The sequence below is a fragment of the Pseudonaja textilis genome, unplaced genomic scaffold (assembly GCF_049901715.1).
Source record: "Pseudonaja textilis isolate UNSWEBS1 unplaced genomic scaffold, rPseTex1.2 PTEXSCF22, whole genome shotgun sequence".
Lineage (NCBI taxonomy): Eukaryota > Metazoa > Chordata > Lepidosauria > Squamata > Elapidae > Pseudonaja > Pseudonaja textilis.
This window is the reverse complement of record NW_028262865.1, coordinates 137,098-158,375: the sequence shown is the minus strand read 5'-3', so window position 1 is coordinate 158,375 and position 21,278 is coordinate 137,098. Positions and strand designations below refer to the sequence as shown.

The 21,278-nt window shown below is 43.7% G+C and overlaps 1 protein-coding gene across 14 annotated transcripts in view; it reads right to left on the bottom strand.

Annotated features, from left to right (window-relative positions):
• LOC113450252 (WW domain-containing adapter protein with coiled-coil-like) overlaps positions 1-20,747 on the bottom strand; it is a 137,048-nt gene extending 116,301 nt beyond the window's left edge. For 6 of the 14 annotated variants that reach the window (XM_026721408.2, XM_087918918.1, XM_087918919.1 and 3 more), the window contains exons 1-3: positions 20,207-20,578; positions 20,018-20,054; positions 16,659-16,854 (exon numbers count right to left, since the gene is read on the bottom strand). In XM_026721408.2, the coding sequence (XP_026577193.1) occupies positions 16,659-16,854; positions 20,018-20,054; positions 20,207-20,247 (274 nt within the window). In that variant the 5' untranslated portion in view covers positions 20,248-20,578. The other 8 variants (XM_026721412.2, XM_087918925.1, XM_026721415.2 and 5 more) reach the window with 7 other exon arrangements.
• Positions 20,748-21,278: the final 531 nt, after the last annotated feature.

Below are 21,278 nucleotides of genomic sequence, written 5' to 3'. Positions count from 1 at the left end.
AGCTGAAAGAGGAATTAAATTATTTCCTAAAGGAAAATGACAATGAAGCAACTTCTAAACAAATTATCTGGGATACAATGAAGGCAATCATAAGAGGAATAACAATCTCCTATAATGCCATGAGAAATAAAAGAAAATATGCCCAACAAAACAAATTACAACAACAAATTAAGGAATTAGAAAATCAATTACAAAAAAACTCCCAAAACCAAAAAATACAAAATCAGTTAATAACTACTAAACATAAACTGAACCAGTTTGAACAAGAAAAAATGGAAATAAATCTGAAAATGACTAAACAAATTTATTTTGAGTATGCAAATAAACCAGGAAGACGGTTATCCCACGAACTTAAAAAAGGGAAAGAAAAGAGATTGATACATCAATTAACGGATGAGAAGGGCGATTTACAACACGAAATAGAGAAGAAAAAAGATATTACTCATAAATACTTTGAAAAATTATATAAAATTATATAAAAAGGAAGAAGTTAACAAGGATAAAATAAGAAACTGTCTAGAGGAAACGAATGACAGAGTAATTGGAGAGGAATGGACAGAATTACTAAATAAAGACATTACATGGTCCGAATTGAAGTCAGCAATAGAGAATCAAAGTAATAACAAATCTCCAGGACCAGATGGGATTCCGGCAGAATTATATAAAGCAACCATGGAACCAATTGGACCACTGATGTTGGAAGTGTTTAATGAGGTACTTCTAGCAGCTAAGATGCCAGACTCGTGGAGGGGAGCATTGATTTCGCTGAACCCGAAGGAGGATGCTGACCACAGATATATTAATAATTACAGACCAATCTCACTCCTAAATGCTGATTATAAATTATTCTCCTCCATTATAGCTAATAGATTAAAACAAGTTTTAAACCCACACATTCACGAAGACCAAAATGGATTCCTCCCGTCTCGACAAATAAAGAACAACTTAAGAACAGTCATAGATGTCTTAGAATTTTATGAAGCCCATCCGGAGAAACAATTCGCATTTATGTTTTTAGACGCAGAAAAAGCATTTGATAATTTAAATTGGCACTTTCTAATTCAAAAAATTTACCACATGAATCTTGACACTAAATTTGAAAATATCATAACAACAATTTATGACACACAACAGGCCAATATATTAATAAATGGGGAACAAACAGGTCCAATAAAATAGAAAAAAGTGTTAGACAGGGTTGCCCCCTCTCACCTCTTCTCTTTATATTCGCTCTAGAATCACTTTTAACACGCATTAGGCATAATTCCGAAATTAAAGGATTGAAGATCAAATCAGAAGAATACAAATTGCAAGCATGTGCTGATGACATGGTCTTCTTTTTGGAAGAACCAATAGAAAAAGGACACATTTTAATAAAAGAATTAGAACGATTCAGCGCAGTTGCAGGACTTAAAATCAATAGAAAAAAAAACAAAATTAATGACCAAAAACCTAACAGAAGATCAGAAAAAAGAATTAGAGGCAAGGATGGGAATACAGGTAACAAAGAAAGTCAAATATCTAGGAATATGGCTAACACCACAATGCAAATCACTTAAAGAGAATAATTACAACAAATTACTCCAACAAGTAAAGAATGATCTTGGAGTAAGTTGCAGCTTTCTTTATTGGGCAGGATTGCTTCGATTAAAATGAGTATTCTACCAAAATTCCTATACCTATTTCAGACAATTCCAATCAAATTACATAAAAATTTTTTTGAAGAACTAAATAAGATAACACTCAAATTTATTTGGCAGGGAAAGAAAGCTGGAATTAATGTAAAGGCACGACAAGATCTGAAGAGGGGGATTTGCACTTCCAAATTTGGAATTATATTATACAGCAGCCACCTTATTATGGCTAAAAGATTGGGTGAACTTACTCAATAAAAGAACACTACTATTACAGGGTCACGATTTGCAGAGAGGTTGGCACGCCTTCTTATGGGAGGTGGGGAAACCCAAGCAGTCATATTTTCATAGACACCTTATTAGGGATTCTCTATTAACTAACTGGAAAAAAGTAAGGAAAAAACACTATTTAACAGTACCGATTTGGATATCAACAATGGAGGCAATGGTTCACCCCAACAATTTGGATATCTCAAAAATGGTCAAATATAAAGACTTATTAGACTCACAAGGAAATCTGAAAACACGACAAGAATTACAAGAACGAGGATTTAAAATTGATAATTGGGCTTACCTTCAAATACACAGTAGATATAAACAAGACAATAAAGACTTTGGAATTTATAACAAACCTCAGGACTTAGACAAAATTTTATTAGGATCAAACAAAAAGAATATAACTAAATTTTACAAATACTTACTGGAAGTAGAATTAGAACAAGAGATAGTCAAAGGAAATATGATAGCCTGGAGCAAGAATATTGGACGGAGTATTACAGAATGGGAAAGGATTTGGAACAGAAATAACAGGATCACAAAATCGGCAGCCTACAAAGAAAATGCATACAAAATGTTTTACAGATGGCACCTTCCCCCTTCGAGATTGGCGAAGATGCACCCCAACACGAGTCCAAAATGCTGGAAATGCAAAAGTATAGATGGAACTTTTTTCCACATGTGGTGGTCATGTAAGGAAACCCAGAATTATTGGCAAAAAATCAGGAAATAGCTGGAGGAGATAACCAAAGAACAAATCGAATACAAACCAGAGTCCTTCCTTTTAGGGATCTTTGACAAACAATTATCAAAAAAGACGAAATACATAATTATACATATCCTAACAGCGGCCAGGTTAGCGTTTGCTCAGTGCTGGAAACTACCCCATACACCCACTGAACAGATGATTATTCAGAAAATTCTAGACTGCGCAGAAATGGACAAATTAACTCTAGCCTTAAAAAACAGAGTCCTCAATATATTACAATAACTGGAATTCTTGGTATAACTGGTTAAATCAAAGATAGATTGTGCATAAGATAAACTTAGTCAAGGGTAATTCAAATATAGGTACCGATAACATGGGCGTATATGATAAAACTTAAGAAGAAAAGATCTTACAAACTGTCAAAAATGAAGGTGTTTTTAATTGTTCACCTTCTGCTCTTTTTTTTTTTTCTTCCTTTTTCCTTCTTTTTCGTGTTTCCCTCTTTCTCTTCTCCTGGCCTTTCTTGGCCGTGTTATTTGTGTATATGTTGTAGATGTTTTTTTTAATTGTAAAATTAATAAAATTTGTTTTTTTTTAAAAAAAAGAAACAGAAGGCCTGATTCTTGCAGCCCAAGAACAAGCCATCAGAACGAATGCAGTCAAAGCCAGAATAGAAAAATCTGCTGATGACCCCAAATGCAGACTCTGCAAAGCAGCAGATGAAACCATCGATCACATACTGAGCTATTGCTCAGACTGACTACAAACGTCACAACACAGTCGCTCAGATGGTCCACTGGAACTTGTGTCACAACAACCATCTGCCTGTAGCAAAGAACTGGTGGGATCATAAGCCTGAAAAAGTGGTCAAAAATGAGCATGCAAAACTACTGTGGGACTTCTGAATACAGTCTGACGAAGTTTTGGAACACAATACTCCGGATATCACGATCGTGCAGAAGAAAAAAGTGTGGATCGTCGACATTGCCATACCTGGTGACAGCAGAATCAACGAGAAACAACTTGAAAAAATCACCAGATATCAGGACTTGAAAATCGAACTGCAGAGACTCTGGCATAAACCAGTACAGGTGGTTCCAGTGGTACTTGGCACACTGGGTGCTGTGCCTAAAGACCTAGGCAAGCACTTAAAAACAATTGGCGCTGACAAAATCACCATTGGTCAGCTGCAGAAGGCCACCTTACTGGGATCTGCTCGCATAATCCGCCGATACATCACGCAGTCCTAAACACTTGGGAAGTGTTTGACTAGTGATTTGTGATACGAAACCCAGCATAGTTATCTCATTTGCTGTGTACACTGTCATTTTTGTGTATAAATAATAATAATAAAATGCCAAACCCAGTCTGAACATCTGGCTGACTGTGCGATGAATAATAATAAAAATGTCAACTGAGAGAATGCAATTGTAACAGGAAAAAACTTTGAAAAACTGAAATATGCGCCTTCCTATTCTTAAAGTAAGTGGTAAAGGAAAACAAATATTCTTATGGTTACCTGAACTGACAAGTTAGACATTTCATTTTTTAAGGATGCTTACTGTGAACATTAAAAGTTTGCACTTATTGGTAAATAGATTGTGTGATTTCCTTCTGTACTGAAAAACACTGTGCAAACTATAACATGATATGCACACAATGTTACTCACATAAACAATATATGAATAGCAGCATTTACTTTGGTAATATAATTATTACCAACAACCCAAGTGAAAGATGTACAGATAGCTCAACTATCTTTTTACCCTGGCTTTGATAAGCAAAATGAAAAGACTCATAACAATGAAATTAAATTACACGTGTATGTGAGCAAGTACATAGGTTCACACACACAATTTATAGAGAATCAGTAAAAAAACAACCCAGGTATTGGTCAGAGGAAGGTAGTTCGACTCTGCTTAGTCTCCTTCACAAGATTTTGGACACAGTTTTAAAGCTATTATCGACAAAATAGCTGCATTATATACAAAATAAAGTTAGAGTATTAGCTTAGAAAATTAATTTCATATATGAAAACCTAATTATTAAAAAACCTCAGTCCTAAATAACTTAAAGTTTCTTTAATATTCAATTAGACAGTTAAACCCTTAACATTTTTTCCACTTGTAGCACTTTACCATGTATTTGATGGCACCCATGGTCTAAAGCAGGGGGACCCCAACCCCTGGTCCATGGACCGGCACTGATCTACGGCATGCTAGAAACTGGGCTGGGCAAACAAGCCTCATCCCCTCCGGTCTGAGAAAAACCTCTCTTCACAGAACTGGTCCCTGGTACCCAAAAGGTTGGGGGCCACTGGTTTAAAGACAATGTCATGGTTCCAAGTAATGATCCCAACCAAATCAAAACTCTGAGACTGGAATTCTTCTCAAAAATTCTCTTTATTGGGTACATCATATTGGCACATTCAAATGTGAAGCAAACTCTAAACATTTCTTGTAGTTCAGTATAATTAAGAGTAAATGATTCCCCCACTCCAAGTGTCACAAATCATGTTGCCCAACTGGGTAACTGGCAGGCTCTTCAGGCATCCTTTCTTGCTCAGCACTTGTTGAGATGACCTTGGCTGTACCAGCCTCTCTGCCTGTGTACCAGCCTCTGCCTGTGTACCAGCCTCTGCCTGTACCAGCCTCTGCCTGTAGCACCTCACAGAATAGCATTCCAAACCTCTATCCTCCCTCCATCTGTGTAGCAACTGAGAAATGGGGGGGGGGGAGGAGGAAATGCCTCAGCCAGAGTCATTTTGAAAGTTGACAATTGGCCCCCCTAGCAAAGAAAAAACAACTGAAAGATAATAAGCACAGGCACACATTAATTCTTCATTAATCCCCTTTTCCCTCAGGTAGTTCTTTTGGATTCTGATGATTCTTGTCATGAAATTTCCTAACCAGCCTCTCTGCCTTTACATCCTTACTCTTTACCCAGGTAGCCTCTGACGGGGTAACCCTTCCACTGAACTAGATATTGTAGCTTCCCCTTATATAGCCTAAAGTCTAGGATTTATTTTACTTTGTAATAGGTTTCTCCTTCTACTACTATGGGACCAGGAGCTACCCATGCTACTGGTGTTAGGTGCGAATCTATCACTGGCTTCAATAAGCTGCTGTGGAAGACAGGATACACTTTCTCCAGTAGGTGGGGAAGTTTTAGCTCCACTGTGACTGGGTTGATGACTTTCACTATTGGGAACAGGCCTAGGGACTTAGGACCTAGATTCTTGCAGGGCAGTTTTAATTTTAAGTATTTAGTGGAGAGGTAAACCTTTTCCCCAATGTAAAATGGTCTCTGAGGGGACCACCTTTTATCTGCTTGCTCCTTTTGAATCTCTGCCACTTTAGTTAGCACTCGCTTTACATTTCCCCAAGCGCTCCGCAACAAATCGACCCACTCCATCAGACTGACTGAGGTGGGGGGTTCCTGAGGGTACTCAGGCATTGGGACAAATTCCACCCCATTCACTACTTTAAAGTCCCATGCTACTATGCACTGCATTGTTATTTGACGATCTGAGATGATTCTCCTTGGTACTCCATGCAGCCGGTAGATGTGCTTCAGAAACAACTTCATGAGTTTGTGGGTGAAGGTAGTCCAGGAAAGGCTATAAAGTGAGCCTGTTTCAAAAATAGATCAATTACTGTCCAAATCACTGAATTTCCACCACTCTCAGAGAGTTCCACTATGAAGTCCATCGCAATTTCCTCCCAGGGTCGGGTCAGCTCAACTACTTGTTGCAGCAACCCAGGAGGTCTTCCCCGGTCTCTTTTTCATCACTGCACAAGTCTCACAACTTTTTACATAACTAAGTCCTTCTTCATTCTTGGCCACCAAAACTTGGCCAGGTGTAGGTTTTTCAAAAATCCGAAGTGTCCAGCTTGTTTGGCATTGTGGCTTCTCTGCAAAACTTGGACTCATAGAGTACTTGGGATGTACAGTTTGGTCCCCTTCCATGCTAACCCTTCCCCGATGTTCAGGAGTTGCTGGTGGTCTTTGAACCAGGGGTCGAATTATAGCTCAGCCTTGAGCTTGTGGGTTAACTCATCACTGGGCTTGGCCAATTTTCTGGCTCATTGCCTCATGGTCACTTGGGTTGCTTGCTGAGGGAGGGGGATGATTGCATTGACCACCTCCTCCCAGCTGCTCTTGTACTAGGGCGGGGGTCAGCAACCTGTGGCTCTTTGGACCCTGTGCTGCTGCTGTCACCCTGTTGCAGCAGAGGGATGAAAGAGCCATTGCCCTTTCACCCCCTGCACTTGCCTTTGCATGGCAACAGCATTCCGCCTTTGTTGCGGTACATTTGCTGTTGCTGCCAGCAAAGAGGGCTGGGAGAGAATGGTGGGGGCGGATTTTGCAGGGTGGGGCCATTCCCCAAGCCTGGTCTTCCTACTTCCTTGTCGGTGGGACCAAGAGAAAGAAGGAGGCAGTGTAGGGAAGCACTCCCCTCCCCCACCAAGTGCCCAGCACAACAGACCAGCGGGAGGGGGAGATGGCCCAGCAGAAGTGCCCCACTGGCGAGTTGGATGGCGGAGAGGCGTGGCCCGACTCTCGCAGCAGGACGCTGTTTCAGCACCTCCAGACACGAGCTGCAGCCTTTGAAATGTGTCACTTTCTGTTGCCTGTGCCTTCCCCGATCTCAGCTTTTGCCCCAGCGAGAGCTATGCTTCTGCTGGCTTTCTTTTCCTGTGCCTTCCCCTTCCCAGCATGCACTCCTCTGTCCCAAAGTAGGATTGAGTGGGGCGGGGGAGAAGACCTAATCCCCCCCCCTTTGCGTAGCACAGCGAAAGCGCGCTTCACAATGGGGGAATCCAGGATCCCCTCCTCCTCCTGGAGCCCATTACAACACAATGCGACCCTGCCCCACTCACCTCTGATATGTCCTTTTGCCTGCTTTTCACAACCATACCCATAAACATTTAAAATTCCTTAGTATTGCTTCCCTTTGCATTTGGATACTTCGGAGTTTCCACTTTCCCCCCTCTCTCTCTCCCTCTCCTCCCCCACTCCACACAGGTCGTGTGTCTAGCACCAACAAAGCGGAAGTAGCTGCCTGCCGTTTCCCACCATTCAGGCAGCGAGAGAGAGACAGAGGGAGACAGATTCAGCTCGATTTGTCTCTGACTGCCCTCCTCTCTCCGCCTTGCCCAGTTTTGCAAGGATTCAGCATATGCTGCCTTGGTGATGGGGGGAGGCGGAGTTTTGTCTGCCAATTGTCTGCCAAGCTTCTTCAGGGGCGCCCAGGGACTATATTTTCCAGCCACTTTGGACTGAGTTGCTGGATGCATATGCGTGCCTGTGTGAAAGTGCTGCTGCTTGGGATGATGCTTCTCTGAAGTGCGTGCAGTGATCTATAGCCTGACAGTCACTGCTTTTCCAATGCAACGTTTATTTTTGTATCTTTCCAGAGATAGAGAGAATGTGGTCGAATTTCCTTAGTTATTCCCTGGGTGTGTGGGTTGGGAAGTGGAGGTGGGGAGTGGGAGGGAGGAAGGGAGAGATTGTGGGAAAGAGAGAAATGAGAGAGGGATGAAAGGCAGATAGAGAGGGAGATAGAGAGTGTCGTGCTCCTGGTGGAGACTGGCTCTGAGAAAGAGGAGGAACAGCCAACAGGGAGTGGGAGTGTGGCTCCAGAGGTGGTAGAGGCTGGGGAAAGGCAGAGGCCAGCTGAGCAATCAGAAGAGGATCCAGGCCCATCCCCTATCCATCCTAGAGCATGCAGAGAGGAGAGGATCAGGGAAAAGCAAGGTCTATTCAGGAGGAGATTATCATGATCCTCCTCATGGCTTGCAGCTGGGAGCTATGTATGTAAGTTTGTAATGGCGTAGTCAGAATTGCTGGAGTCAAAGTTTAATGTTTTCTTTGAAATAAGTTTATCTTTGCTGGCGTTCTTCCCATGGACTCTCCTTGGTTATCTTCCTGGAATGTATGATTAATTATCTTGGCTTGCTTTGGAACTCTCGCCAATGCGGTTTGTTTTGGTTTTCTTTTTGCCTCATTATTTACTTTTGTGACTTTAAACTGTGCCTAATAAAACAGTGAAGTTGAAGGCATTACTGGACTTTAACGTATTGTTTGGGTTTTGGGTTATTTTGAGAGACTACGGGTCATCACAGAGAAAAAAAGAGAAAGAGATGAGAGAAAGAAAGATGGGAGAGAGGAAGAGGGAGATAGAGAAAAAGAATGATGAGAAAAAGAGAGACGAGAGGGAGGGAGATAGACACAGGGAGAAAGAGATGAGAGGGAAATATCTATTTCCCATAGAAAACATGGGGCGCCACAAAACCTGGGTAGGCGTGGTTGGGGGTGTCATGTGACTGGGGGGGAGTGAGTGACGTCAAGTTGCGCAGGGTTTGTGGCTCCCAGTGTTTGGTTTTCTGTTGGAAATGGGCCCAAGTGGCTCTTTGAGTGTTTTCAGGTTGCAGACCCATGTACTAGGGCAGTGATGGCAAACCTGTGGCACGCAGAGCCCTCTCTGTGGGCACACCAACCATCACCCCAGCTCAGCTGCACTGCGCATGTGCGTGCCTCCCGCTGGCCAGCTACTCTTTGGGTCTCTGCCACACATGTGCAGGGGCAGGGCCTTCACCGATCTCTGCAGTGTCCCCAACAGTGCACCCTACCTTTCTCCTGCATTCCTGCCGCCTATGCCTTCCCTGATCTCCTCAGGTTCCACCCTCCGCAGGTGCCTCTCCATGGCAGGAACAGAGGAGAAAGCCTGGGCACGCAGGGAGATTGGGGAAGGCAGGAACGGAGAAAGCCTGGGTGCGCAGGGAGAAACTGAGATTGGGGAAGGCAGGAACCGGGGGCACATGTGCAGGGAATGCATGGGGCGGGCGCATGAGCAGAGAGCGCTTGTATTGCAATTTGGGGATTGGGACACACCCGTGTGCATTCGCATGTACGCGCACTCGGTACCAAAAAGGTTAACCATCACTCTACTAGGGCATTCGTGAAAGAGCATCGGCCAGGAAGTTTCCTCCCCCTGGGATATACTTGATGAAGTTGAACGGGTTGAAGTACTGTGCCCATCAGACCTGTATGGGCAAGAGCTTGTGAGAGGTATTTAGGGCCTCCAGATTTTTGTGATAAATCCATACTTCAAAAGGCACCTTGCTGCCTCTAGGACAGGGGTTGGCAACCTTTTGGACCTCAGGGACCACCAAACTCATAATTTTAATCCCACGGACCAGAGTCCCTGGGGAAATTCCCCAAAATGTCTGCAGGAAAATTCTCCACCCCGTTTTCCTACTGATTGATCATTCTTTATTTGGGATCGCAGGATACTGTCTCCAGCTCCATTCTCAGGGGGAGAGACTGACTTTTGGCTTCATGCAAGGAAAGCAGCAGAAGCAGCAGAAGTCTTTCTTTCTCTCCCCCAAACTCTGCCAGAAATGAGTCTTTGCCAGCGCAGCCTCTTGGAGCAGGATGCCTTGCAGGGTCCCAAAGACTCGTTTCTGTCGGAGTTTGGGGGAGAGAAAGACTTTTGCTGCTTTCCTTGCATGCAGCCAAAAGCAGAAGAAAGAAGCGGAAAGCAGCAGCCCAGTGGCCAGGCCAGGCACGTGGGGCAAGCTCCCCCTCTCCCCTCACTACCTCATGTTGTTCACAATGCAAGCGACGCAAGCCTTGAGTTCCTGCGGGCCATGTGAGCAGTGCAGCCTTGTTTCCGCACAGCCTGGATTAATTGCTTTGGGGGGGTGCTCTGGGGGTGACATTTCTCTGTGGACCACCAAAATTTTCTTGCGGCCCACCAGTTGGCGACCACTGCTCAAGGAAATGCCGCCAGGTCAGTAGAACCCATCTAATGACAAAAGCCTCCTTTTCATGTACAGCCTACTGCCTCTCAGTGAGTTTCCAAGAGGTGTAGGCACATGGCTGTAAGTTCCCCCTTTGTTCTTCTGAAGGATGGTCCCTATGGCCACATCGCTGGCATCAGCTTGGATAACGAAAGGCTCCTCAGGGTCGGGATACTTTAGAACTGGCTCTTTTGCAAACAACCTCTTTAGTGTCTCAAATGCCTCCTGGCATTCCATAGTCCACTGGAGGGGCTGGCTTGGTCGGGGCTTAGCCGCTGTACTTCCTGTTTTCAATAGGTCTGTGATCAGCAGGGCTACTTTTGCGAACAAAGGGATGAACTACCAATAGAAATTTGCAAACCCTAGAAAGCTCTGTAGCTGCTTGCGGGTGCAAGGGGGTTATCACTCCAAGATGACTTTCACTTTTGCGGGGTCCATTTCCACTCCCTAGCTTGACACTCAGTAACCCAGGTAGTCCAGGTGGGTCTGGTGGAACTTGCACTTGGACAACTTAGCATACAGGTTTACTGCCAGTAGTTTCTTAAGGACCTGGCATTGTCTCGGTGAAGATCAGAATGTCATTCAGGTAAACTAGGACACCCTCATGTAGGTGCTTGTGTAGCACTTCATTAATCAGCTGCATAAACACTGTGGGGGCTCCTCTGTAGCCCAAATGGCATCATTTTGAACTGGAAGTTTCCAAGCGGACAGTTGAATGTCATTTTCAACTCAACCCCCTCTTTGATCTTGATCTGGTAATATGCCTCTCTCAAGTCTAGTTTGGTGAAGATCTTTCCCGTAGCCAGTTGTGCCAGCATGTCTTTCATCAGAGGGAAGGGGTACAGGTTTTCCACACATACTCCATTAATCCCTCTAAAATCTACGCATTATCTCATAGTCCTGCCTTTTTTTTCCTTAAACAAAACTGGAGCTGTCACTCGGGATTTCACAGGTTGGGTGAAGCCTCTGGCTAGGTTCTTGTCGATATACTCCCTCATCTCCCTAGGGGTCATGGAGTACATTTTAGGCTTAGGTAGCTTCGTCCCTGGTATGATTTCAATTGTGCAGTCTGTGGGGCGGTGTGGAGGCAGTATGTCCCACTCCTTCTCACTGAACACCTCTGCCAGATCCTGGTACTCTCTGGGGATGATCTGGGTCCCCATAGGTTGCTCTGATGCTGCACCCGAGTATTCAGGCTATCACCTGCATTTCGCTGGAGGGGTGGCATGTCCTGGTCATGTGGAGGAGGAAGAGGGCCTCGCTCTAGCCTCATCTTCCTGTTTCCACCTTCCCACCGTATCGTTGGGCCCCATTTGTCCAGCCAGGTCAGTCCCAGGATTACCGCTTCAGTCATTTTTGGGACTATCACAAACCAAATCATCCCGCAGTGCTGGCCCATTTCTAACCTCACTGGCTCGGTCAGGTGGTTAGCAGGGGTCCCCACTATTAGCGAGCCATCAACCTACTCAAATCTCATGGCCCTAGATAGCCACTTCACTCGGATTCCCAGTTTCAACACAGTCAGCAGGCTCATTAAACTTTGAGTGTACCCAGAGTCTACTAGGGCATCAAATCTCCTCTGAACTCCCAACTTGAGTACCACAATCCTCACAGGAATAGCAAAGGGGCGGACTGCCTCACTCACTCTCTCATCATTGTCGTAGGGTGCAGACGGTGACTCCCCTTCAGCCAGAGTTTCATCCTCCTCGGTTGAGCCAAAGGGGACCTCCACAGCCTGGTGGGCCAGACTAGTCTTCCCCAATGCCTCCCACATTGGCTTCCTCAGCTTGGTCGATGTCAATGACCCCGCCTTCGGGTTTGGTGCAGGCTCCAGGCAGTTGGTGGCTCAGTGGCCCTGTTGGCTGCATCGGAAACACTGGATGAGGGCCCGGGTTGGTCCCACCAGCAGGATGGTGGGAGCGGTTGGTTACCCGCTTCCCAGCTGGCCAGTCCTCCTGACTCCTTCTTGGTCTTGCATCAATGTCACCTCTCAGTCTGCAACTCCACAGTTCAATGTCCAGCATCGTAGCAGTCCACTACCATTTGTTGATCTGGTCAGGGAGGCCCTGGTACATACACACCCGACGCAGTTCCTTGTCAAGGTCCTCTTTGAAGTGGTAGACGAGCAGTTGTTCAGGCCAGTACCGTACCTTCTGGAACTCCCAAATGTACTCCTTCACCAGCTGGCCCCACTCCTTAAAGCCTTGTATCTCCCCCTCCCCGTTGGGTTCGTGTCTCATCTTTGAATTTGGCCCGTAGTTCCTTCGTGAAAACCCCAGCATTCCTCAACTCTGGCGCATCATGGAGGGTTGCCACCCACTCCACAGCCTTCCCTTCCAGGTTAGTGGCTACAGCATTTACCATCGCCCTCCCAGTTGAGTAGGCTAAGGTATAGCGATCCAGGTATGCCAGTACCTGGTTCAGGAAGAAGGCCAGCTTGTCCAGGTTTCTGTCAAAGGTGACTCCAATTGGAGGGGGGGGTCCACCAGTGGGGTTAGAGATGCCCAATAGCCAGGGTACCAACCAGGGCCTGGGGGGCATGGCCACTGGTATGGTCCAGGACCCCCAGGGGTTTTCCACTGCCACCCCGCTGGGCTCACCGCTTCAGCCGACCAAGGAGGTGGACTGGCCGGTCTGGCCACTGCAGACAAACTTGGGCTCCGACGGGTGAGGGGTGGTTGGATTGCATGGGTCATAGTCTCCACCAGTGGCTCCAGCTGGCCCCTCTCCTTCAACCTCTCCATCAACTTCAGAGTCTTACCCGTCTTCTCGAAGTGACTAAGTAGGCAGCCAGGGCTCAAGACCCCAAAGGGTTGATTTAGAAGAGTTGGCTTGATGTCATGGTTCCGAGTAATGATTCCAACCAAGTCAGAACACTGAGACTGGATTATCTTTATTGGGTACATATTTGCACATTCAAATGTGAAGCCAACTCTAAACATTTCCTGTGGTTCAGTATAATTAAAAGAGTAAATGATTCCCTCCCTTCCAAGTGTCACAAATCATGTTGCCCAACTGGGTAACTGGCAGGCTCTTCAGGCACTCCCCTCCTTTCTTGCTCAGCACTTGTTGAGATGACCTTGGCTCTACCAGCCCCTGACTGTGTTATGTCTAGCACCCTGTAGAATAGCATTCCAAATCTCTATCCTCCCTCCATCTGTATGGCAACTGAGAAACGGGGCGGGGGGGAATGCCTCAGCCAGAGTCGTTTTGAAAGTTGACAATGAACACATTTTGCTTATTTTTATCTTTATAGACAGCCAGTTAGTTATTGGTGTGTTTTTAAGTCACACACCATTTTCAGGGTCTTCAGAAAAATGCGAGCAAAATTACTCCCCAGGTTACTTTTACCCAACCCATACAATGACAAACTATTCCTGTATTCCATCCCTGAGGTGTATCACAAAGCTGCTTAAATTAAAGAAAATAATGTAATCAGTTTTGTTTCCAAGTGGAAACAACTTCTGGACTTTATGCTCAAAACAAAAAAATGAAATTTTGATTTTAGGATTTGATGACTAGATGAACTAACTTTGTTGTTATAGAAATGGCTACTAGTCACTAAACATGTAAAGCAAAAAGTTGAGGTTGTAACTGTATTCTACCACAAAGGTCCCCAATACCCAGGGCGTCACCCACTACTGAGCTGCAGCCTGTTTCAAACCAGGCTGTGAGAACGATGGGCAAGCGTGCACATGTGAAGCTCCACTTGCACAAGTAGAGGGAGTTTGTGTGGAGGACAGCTGTGCTTGCGTGCGAAGCTCCACTTGCACAATTGGAGAGTACTTTTGCGCGAAGCTCTAATGAAGCTGTGTGTAAGCACCTGTCACTTACACGCCCCCCCACGCTGGACCATCAAGGTGGAAAGGTTGGGGACCGCTGTTCTACTGCACTGAAAAAAATGCAGGTTGCTGTTTTTCTTCCTTTCTCAAAAGAGAAACAGAAAAATGTGGAACCCCTCCCCCTATTCCCTTATCTTTCCTTGTATTTTATATTATAATAAAGTTTAATAAAAGGCTATATATATTTTAAATCAGATTAATATTTGCAAATTATTTCCAATACAAATAATCTAAAATATCCCTTGCCTGAATACATGTAGAATATACTCATCAAACCCAATTGTAAAAGAACTACAATTAGATTACAACAAAAATAAACAGGCTTCGTGGAAATATTTCTGAATTTGTAAAGCGCAAATAACTATGACACTAAAAACTCTGGTTTAATTTACCCAATTTATAAAAACAACTATATAGCATGTGACAATATAATCCCACCCATAATTTCTCTAGAGCCCTGAATGTTTGGGTATAGATGTCAAAATTTACTTCAGGGCTGAGTGGAGGATTTGATACCAAGATTTTCAAGTTCCAATATTCATTCAGTTACATTACATTATCACTTGAGTAAGCCTTTCCTAATTTTTCTGGGGATGGAAGATATATTAGGCAGTTGAAATAACAAATGTTAACAGTGCCACACAATTCAGATTACTGAAATGAAAGTACAGTACATGTTAAGACATGGTTTCCTGGATGCCCTGAAATTCCACTTTGCTCCTTTGCAATATCACTGTGGTAGATGATACTATTGTCATCACTCTGGTAGATAATCATTATTCAATTTTAATTTGAACAGTGTGTTAGGTATAACATTGGTCACCTAACTAGTTTGGGTAAGATAAAATAATATATAAGCTATGATTCTTAGTTTAAAGTGTGTGTTACTTTAAATACAAAGCATGTATTTTGGGTGTGGTGTGAAACCACCATAAGAGGGCGATGAGACGCTGATTGATTGCTGATGATTCCCTGACGCTTTGCTGGCAATTACTGGAGTTGCAAACGGAAGAGAGGTGTTTCTGAGTTTGTTGCATATCTCTCTCTACTGCGAAGAGATAAATTACCGGACTGTTATTTTGTAAGTGTACCGACCTCTCATTTTTGGACATTGGAATTTGCAAATGAATACTCCCTGGACGGACTGAACTAAGTGTATGATATATGGACTGTTTTGACTATGCTTAAACTCTTGCTGGAATAAAACTACTTTAATTGGCACTGTATCTGCTTTTACTGAGTGTAAGCTACACAATCCTTATCTCACATATTTTGCCTGCCTGCCTGACTGCCCTGCAGACTCTTGCTAGGGGTATATCCCTAACACAGTGTAAAAATGATGTTATCTATTTTGGGTAATGAAATATCTACAAGAAAACAACCAAGCTCAGAGAGCACGAAGGACCCCTCTTTTCAACCCTGAGGTACAAATATTCTCCTTTATTAATAAAATGAAGTATATGTACAATATTCCTAATTTTCTGATTAACAGTGATGAGCTGCATTTTATGACATGCATACTACAAGCAACTTGAGTTGAAACTTGCTTCTTTAGGCATAAAACATAGTAAATGCTTTAATGAAGCAACAAGGTTTAAAAAATAGCAATTAAAAGAAAAGTTCAACTGAAGAATTCAAGAAAATCTGTTTATCAGTTATGACCAAAAAGATTACTAGTAAGAACAAAAAACCCTTTCCAGATTACTGCATACAGCACAGTATGCTGCTATGTATCTACACAGTAAACCAAGCCTAATGATTAAAAGGGCTCAGTGAACTTCTCATTTACTTCCAAACAGTTAAAGCAGCAGGCCTGAACCAATAAGGATGATCCTATACTATCCTATATTATGGATGTACCTTGTTTCTCTCAGGCAGCAAACCTGCACACATAAAGCAATCAGCAGCTCGCTAGCCTTTCATAGTAGAAAATATCACATCAGGCACTTTTAAGTGTCTCCAAAATAATGGTGAGCATGTTTTCTGAATTCTCGTCTACTTGTAAAAAGCTTTTCAGATAACCAGTGCTATTTTTAAGTATTGACTAGTATTAGCTATAATGTGCTAATACACCTTGCTGCTGAATTTAGCTAATTGTCAAAGGAATTAAAATAGTAGTAACTTAAGAACATTAAACAAACACAAAATGTGATGGAGATTTCAAACACCTCAGCTTGCCATACCATACATTTCTTATATGTAAAAAGGCAATTATCTACTTTGGATAAAGATGAAAATAAAAATACCATTAAAAAACTATTTAAAACCTATTTCTTTTTTATATAGTGTCTATGTATTTTCCGTAGTGCTCTGCCAAGCTGAAATAATGGTGAGGCAAATTGATTCAACTATTATTTCAATATTTAAATAAAGATTAAAGAAAACTCACCACCATCCCTTTCTCTAACTCTGTGACCATGAATGGTTTTAGCTTTATTGTGTCCAGTACTGTCACTGTATTTGTTTTCAGGACTATCGGATCGCCGCAACATTTTATTTGGTGGTGAAGGGTCTGTGGAGTCTCGCATCTTGTCATGCCGGTGACCACCACCACTGGGGTGACTCTTTGATGTGTACTTAAGAGCCTGTAAGAAATTACAAGAATATGTATTTTAAATTGTGGTATTATACCTAGAATTTACAATGCATGCTTTTATTATTCAGTTTTTTAATCTAATATCTGACATTTAAAGTATATATTTAAGGCATATTCTAGGTTATTATAGGTATTATTCTTGGACATAATCACCATAGTATATCACGAACTATTTTTCAGACAACTCAATTCAGAACAGTTCAGCAATAGTTTGCTTTGCAGTTGTCCAAAACTATCTGCAGATCTACTTATCAGATTATCCAGAATGTAACCCAATACTTGATTGCTTTAAAAAATTTCCTAGCTATTCTGGATGTTTATTTTCTATTAATGAGTTCTATCATTGATCAATGGGATCTACTAAAAACAATGCATTTAACTTTCTGATTCTTAATCCAAACAGACGGTAATGTATACACTATCTTTAACAAAGTAACATATTTGGAGTATATGGTCATACTTCTAGCTGTTTAAAGAGAGCAAGCTTTTGAAAAACAGATGTATCTGTTAATAGTTATATAAATATAAATGATACTGCTATAAGAGGCATTTCATGGTGGTAACTTGTCTCTATCAAAAGCTTATTTATATAGTTTACCCAAAGTACAAAAATATTTAATTTTAAGTATTTTAAGTTTTACTTAATTTTAATAAGATCTCATTTGTGAAGACAGCAGTTATGTAGTTTCAAAAACATTTTTCTGAGACTAGATTCAAAAATTCTCAAAAGATTATGCAAGTGAGATAGTGTAGGTACATAGCAACTGCTCCATCTGTACTTTTATAGCAAAACCACTTTGTGCTGTACTGAATAAAACAGAGAGCAGCTATGGTTAGCAACTCTTCATCTGAATTATTTTGCAATATACACCTTTTGCCTTGTAGATATTTACACAAGGCAAGCTGTCATCCAGTACAGCCTCCAAATACACTGATGAACATTTTTTTCAGAAGTTTTGCTTCCTGAAAAACTTTTGGTGATTATGATGGACCCCTTCAAACTGAACACAAATATAATTTCAGGATAACTGTATCATGTAGGAATACTGAAAAATATGGAATTAACTTTGAATGACTATAATGTATTTAATCACGTTTCCAACATGCTGCATGAGTTTAACAGAGCTAAAAGTGTGTTGCCAATTTTCATTTGTACTCTTGTGCCTGATGCATCTTGACAGTGTCCAATAATAGTCAGCCAGCATGGATGGATTCCAGTTGCCCTGATACTGTTTTTCCATTGTGGCAATGTCCTGGTGAAACCTTTCACCATGTTCATCACTGACTGCACCTAGTTTTTCAGGAAAGAAGTCAAAGTATGAATGTAGAAAATGAATCTTCAGTGACACGTTGCACTTCATGGTCTTGCATGCTATAAGAAGTTTCTCAATCAACTGAATGTAATTTGGTGCTCTGTAACTGTCAAGAAAATTCTCAATTACATTCTTGAATGTTTTCCAGGGGATTATCTCTGGCCCCACTAATGGATGTTTGAACCATTTGTCATTGATGATGTATCAGATCTGTGGACCAACAAAAATGCCTTCCTTAATCTTGGCATCAGTTATTCTTGGAAACTTCTGTCTCAAATTGTCTCAAAGCATTGGGTCCTATACAAGATACAGTTCAGTGGTGAGAAGAGCAAGAGTCTGCACTTAGGCAGGAAAAAAACAAATGTATGGGTATAGAACAGGCAGTACCTGGCTCAACAGTAGCAACTGTGAAAGGGATCTAGGTATCCTGCTGGACCACCGTTTAAATGAGTCAGCAGTGTGCTGCAGCTGGTAAAAGAGCCTATGCAGTCTGAGGCAGCATCAACCAAGGGATAGCATCAAGATTGCAGGAAGTGATACTACTGCTCTATATTGCACTAGTTAGGCCACATGTTTCATACTGCATCCAGTTTTGGTCACAATACAAAAAAGATGCTGAGGCTCTAGGAGTGCATAGTGCAGAGTAGAGCAACAAAGAAAAGGGGTCTGGAGGCCAAACCGTAAGATGAACAGCTAAGGGAACTAGATACAGGTATGTTTAGCCTAACTAAGAGAAACCTTAGGGTAGACATGATAGCAGTTTTCCAATACTTAAAAGTGCTGTCCACAGAAGAGGGGGTTAATTTATTCTCCAGAGTACTTGAGGGCAGGACAAACAATGGCTCATCAGAGGGAGATCCAACTTGGAACTAAGGAGGAATTTCCTGACAGTGAGAGCAATTAATCAACAGAACAGCTTGCCTCCAGAAGTTGTGGGTGCTTCATCACTGGAGGTTTTCAAGACGACTGGACAACCATTTGTCCAGGTTGGTATGAGGACTCCTGCTTTGGGCAGGGGGTTGGACTAGAGAACTTCCAAAATACCTTCCTGCCATATGATTGTGTGCAATAATCTTCACTTTCCTTGTTCATTGCTTTCACAAATTTTTTCATCTGTTCTTGTTTTATGTGAAGCCAACAATATTTTTGTTGAGCCAACAAGTGGTTCATTGTGCCACATTTTTCAATCCCCTGAACAAAATTCTGAGTGGCCATTTCTTTTTAATATAAGGTGTCTCTTTTGCACAGCTGTCCCATTCACACACATATCAACAGTACTTGGCATTTCCGAGCTGCATTCCAAGCAGCAGAATCTTTCAGTTCTCCAGGGTGGAGTAAAAATGTCTGAAGAAAAGCCAACTACAAACTAAAGTTGTGGCACTCTCCGAGGAGTCTCCAAACATCTGAGTACCTACCTACACCACTCCTAATTTACAAGGTCTTTATGAATAGGAGGATTGAAGAACTAGAATTCCCCTACGGGTAAGGGTCCTTTATTGTTTTAAGGAAGAGTGCCTATAAACAGCTGCCTTACCGCTTTCCCACCGCTTTCTTCCGGAGAAAAAGAAACAATGCTGTCCTCCCGTCCACCATAGGACCTAGGCCCCTCCCTACCGCTGTCTTCCTCAGGCACCCCGCGCTCGGCGAACGAAACCAACTGCAACCGCCCACTCTTCCTCCTTCCCCGGCCGGCCGCGCGCAGGACGAAGGGGCGGCTTGTGTGCGGCCTGCAGCGTCGGCGGAAGCCTGCGCTCGATTAGTTTAGCTCGCCCTCCCACACTCTAGTTGTTGCCGCCACGGGTCGCTCAGTGTGGGGACTGTGGCGGGCGAAGTCAGTACCTGGTAGGGCTGCGAGTCCCCCTTGCGGTCGTGACAGCTGGAAGAGAGAGACGGACAGAAATACGGATAACGTTAGCGAGCGACTGTTACCGGCGATTAGCATGGAGGGACCGCGGGGTTTGGGGGGGGGGGGGGGCAACAGCGACAGAGGCGCAGTCGGGGAGGTCAGGACGCGATACGGGTATTTACCCATCATTGAGTCTTTGCTGTTTCCTCGCATACATTACCATCAATGCCCGGTCTGTGTGTGAGAGACTGAGGGGACCAAAAGGGCGCGGCCGGGCCACGGACGCCGCCGAGGGAGGAGGGGGAAGCAGCGCTCTGACCAAGGACGGGGAAGGGAGGGAGGAGGGGTGGCTCAGGCAGCTCAGCTGTGAGAGGAAGCGGCGCTCACGGGCCCATCTCCTCTCCGCACTCGCAAGGACAGGCAGCGCTGCACAACAAGCACACTTAGGAAAGACGACGACTTCCCCGCCGCTGCCGCCTTCCCCTCCCGCCAGCCACTGCTTCCAATACTACCGCCGTCCGATTACATCCGGGAACCTGGGACGCCACCGCCTTCGCTTAACGTCGACTCCTTCCGACCAAACTCCTCCCCTATAATTTGTTTTAATAACCTTCCTCTTTTTTAGGCGTAAGCCCCGCCTACCTCCCTTCCAGATTCTGAGAGTCTCTTTTTGGAGTGGCATAGGCCGTTTCCGTTCAACGCCGGAAATCTCTTGCCGTGAAAGGTACAGACTGCGCGCTCGCATTCTCTGGGTCCGATTCTGATTTGCCTTCGGAAAGCATCGGAGGCTTCCGTTGAGCTGACAGCGCTCGCTTTTATGCGACGTTGGTATTCCCGGACGCTGGGTGTCCGCCCCGCCCCCTGTATCAGTTGTTTCCGTAAGTGAAATGAACGTGATCCGATAGGCACTTTTCCTGGCACTTCTAAAACCAACTCTCGAGAATGCTTCGCAAGCCGCGAACAATCCCGGGCCACTGGCTGAGGCTTTTTCTCTTGTCTGCTCCCTGACTAAACAGGTTGACTGCTCTCGCGCTCAAGGATGGAATTTACCGGCGCCAGAGAAAATTGCAGCCTGGTTCAAGATGGCCAAGCAGTGACGCTTTTGGTATAAATCTGGCATTTATTTTCCCGTTCTAACCCAAAAGGTCCGGTCTTTTGGAGCCTCTGGGAAAACTGCCTGGGACGAGATTAAAACGGACTCCGAAACGATACCCATAACAGTGCAGTCCTGTTTGAAAAGTAGGTCTTTTAAGT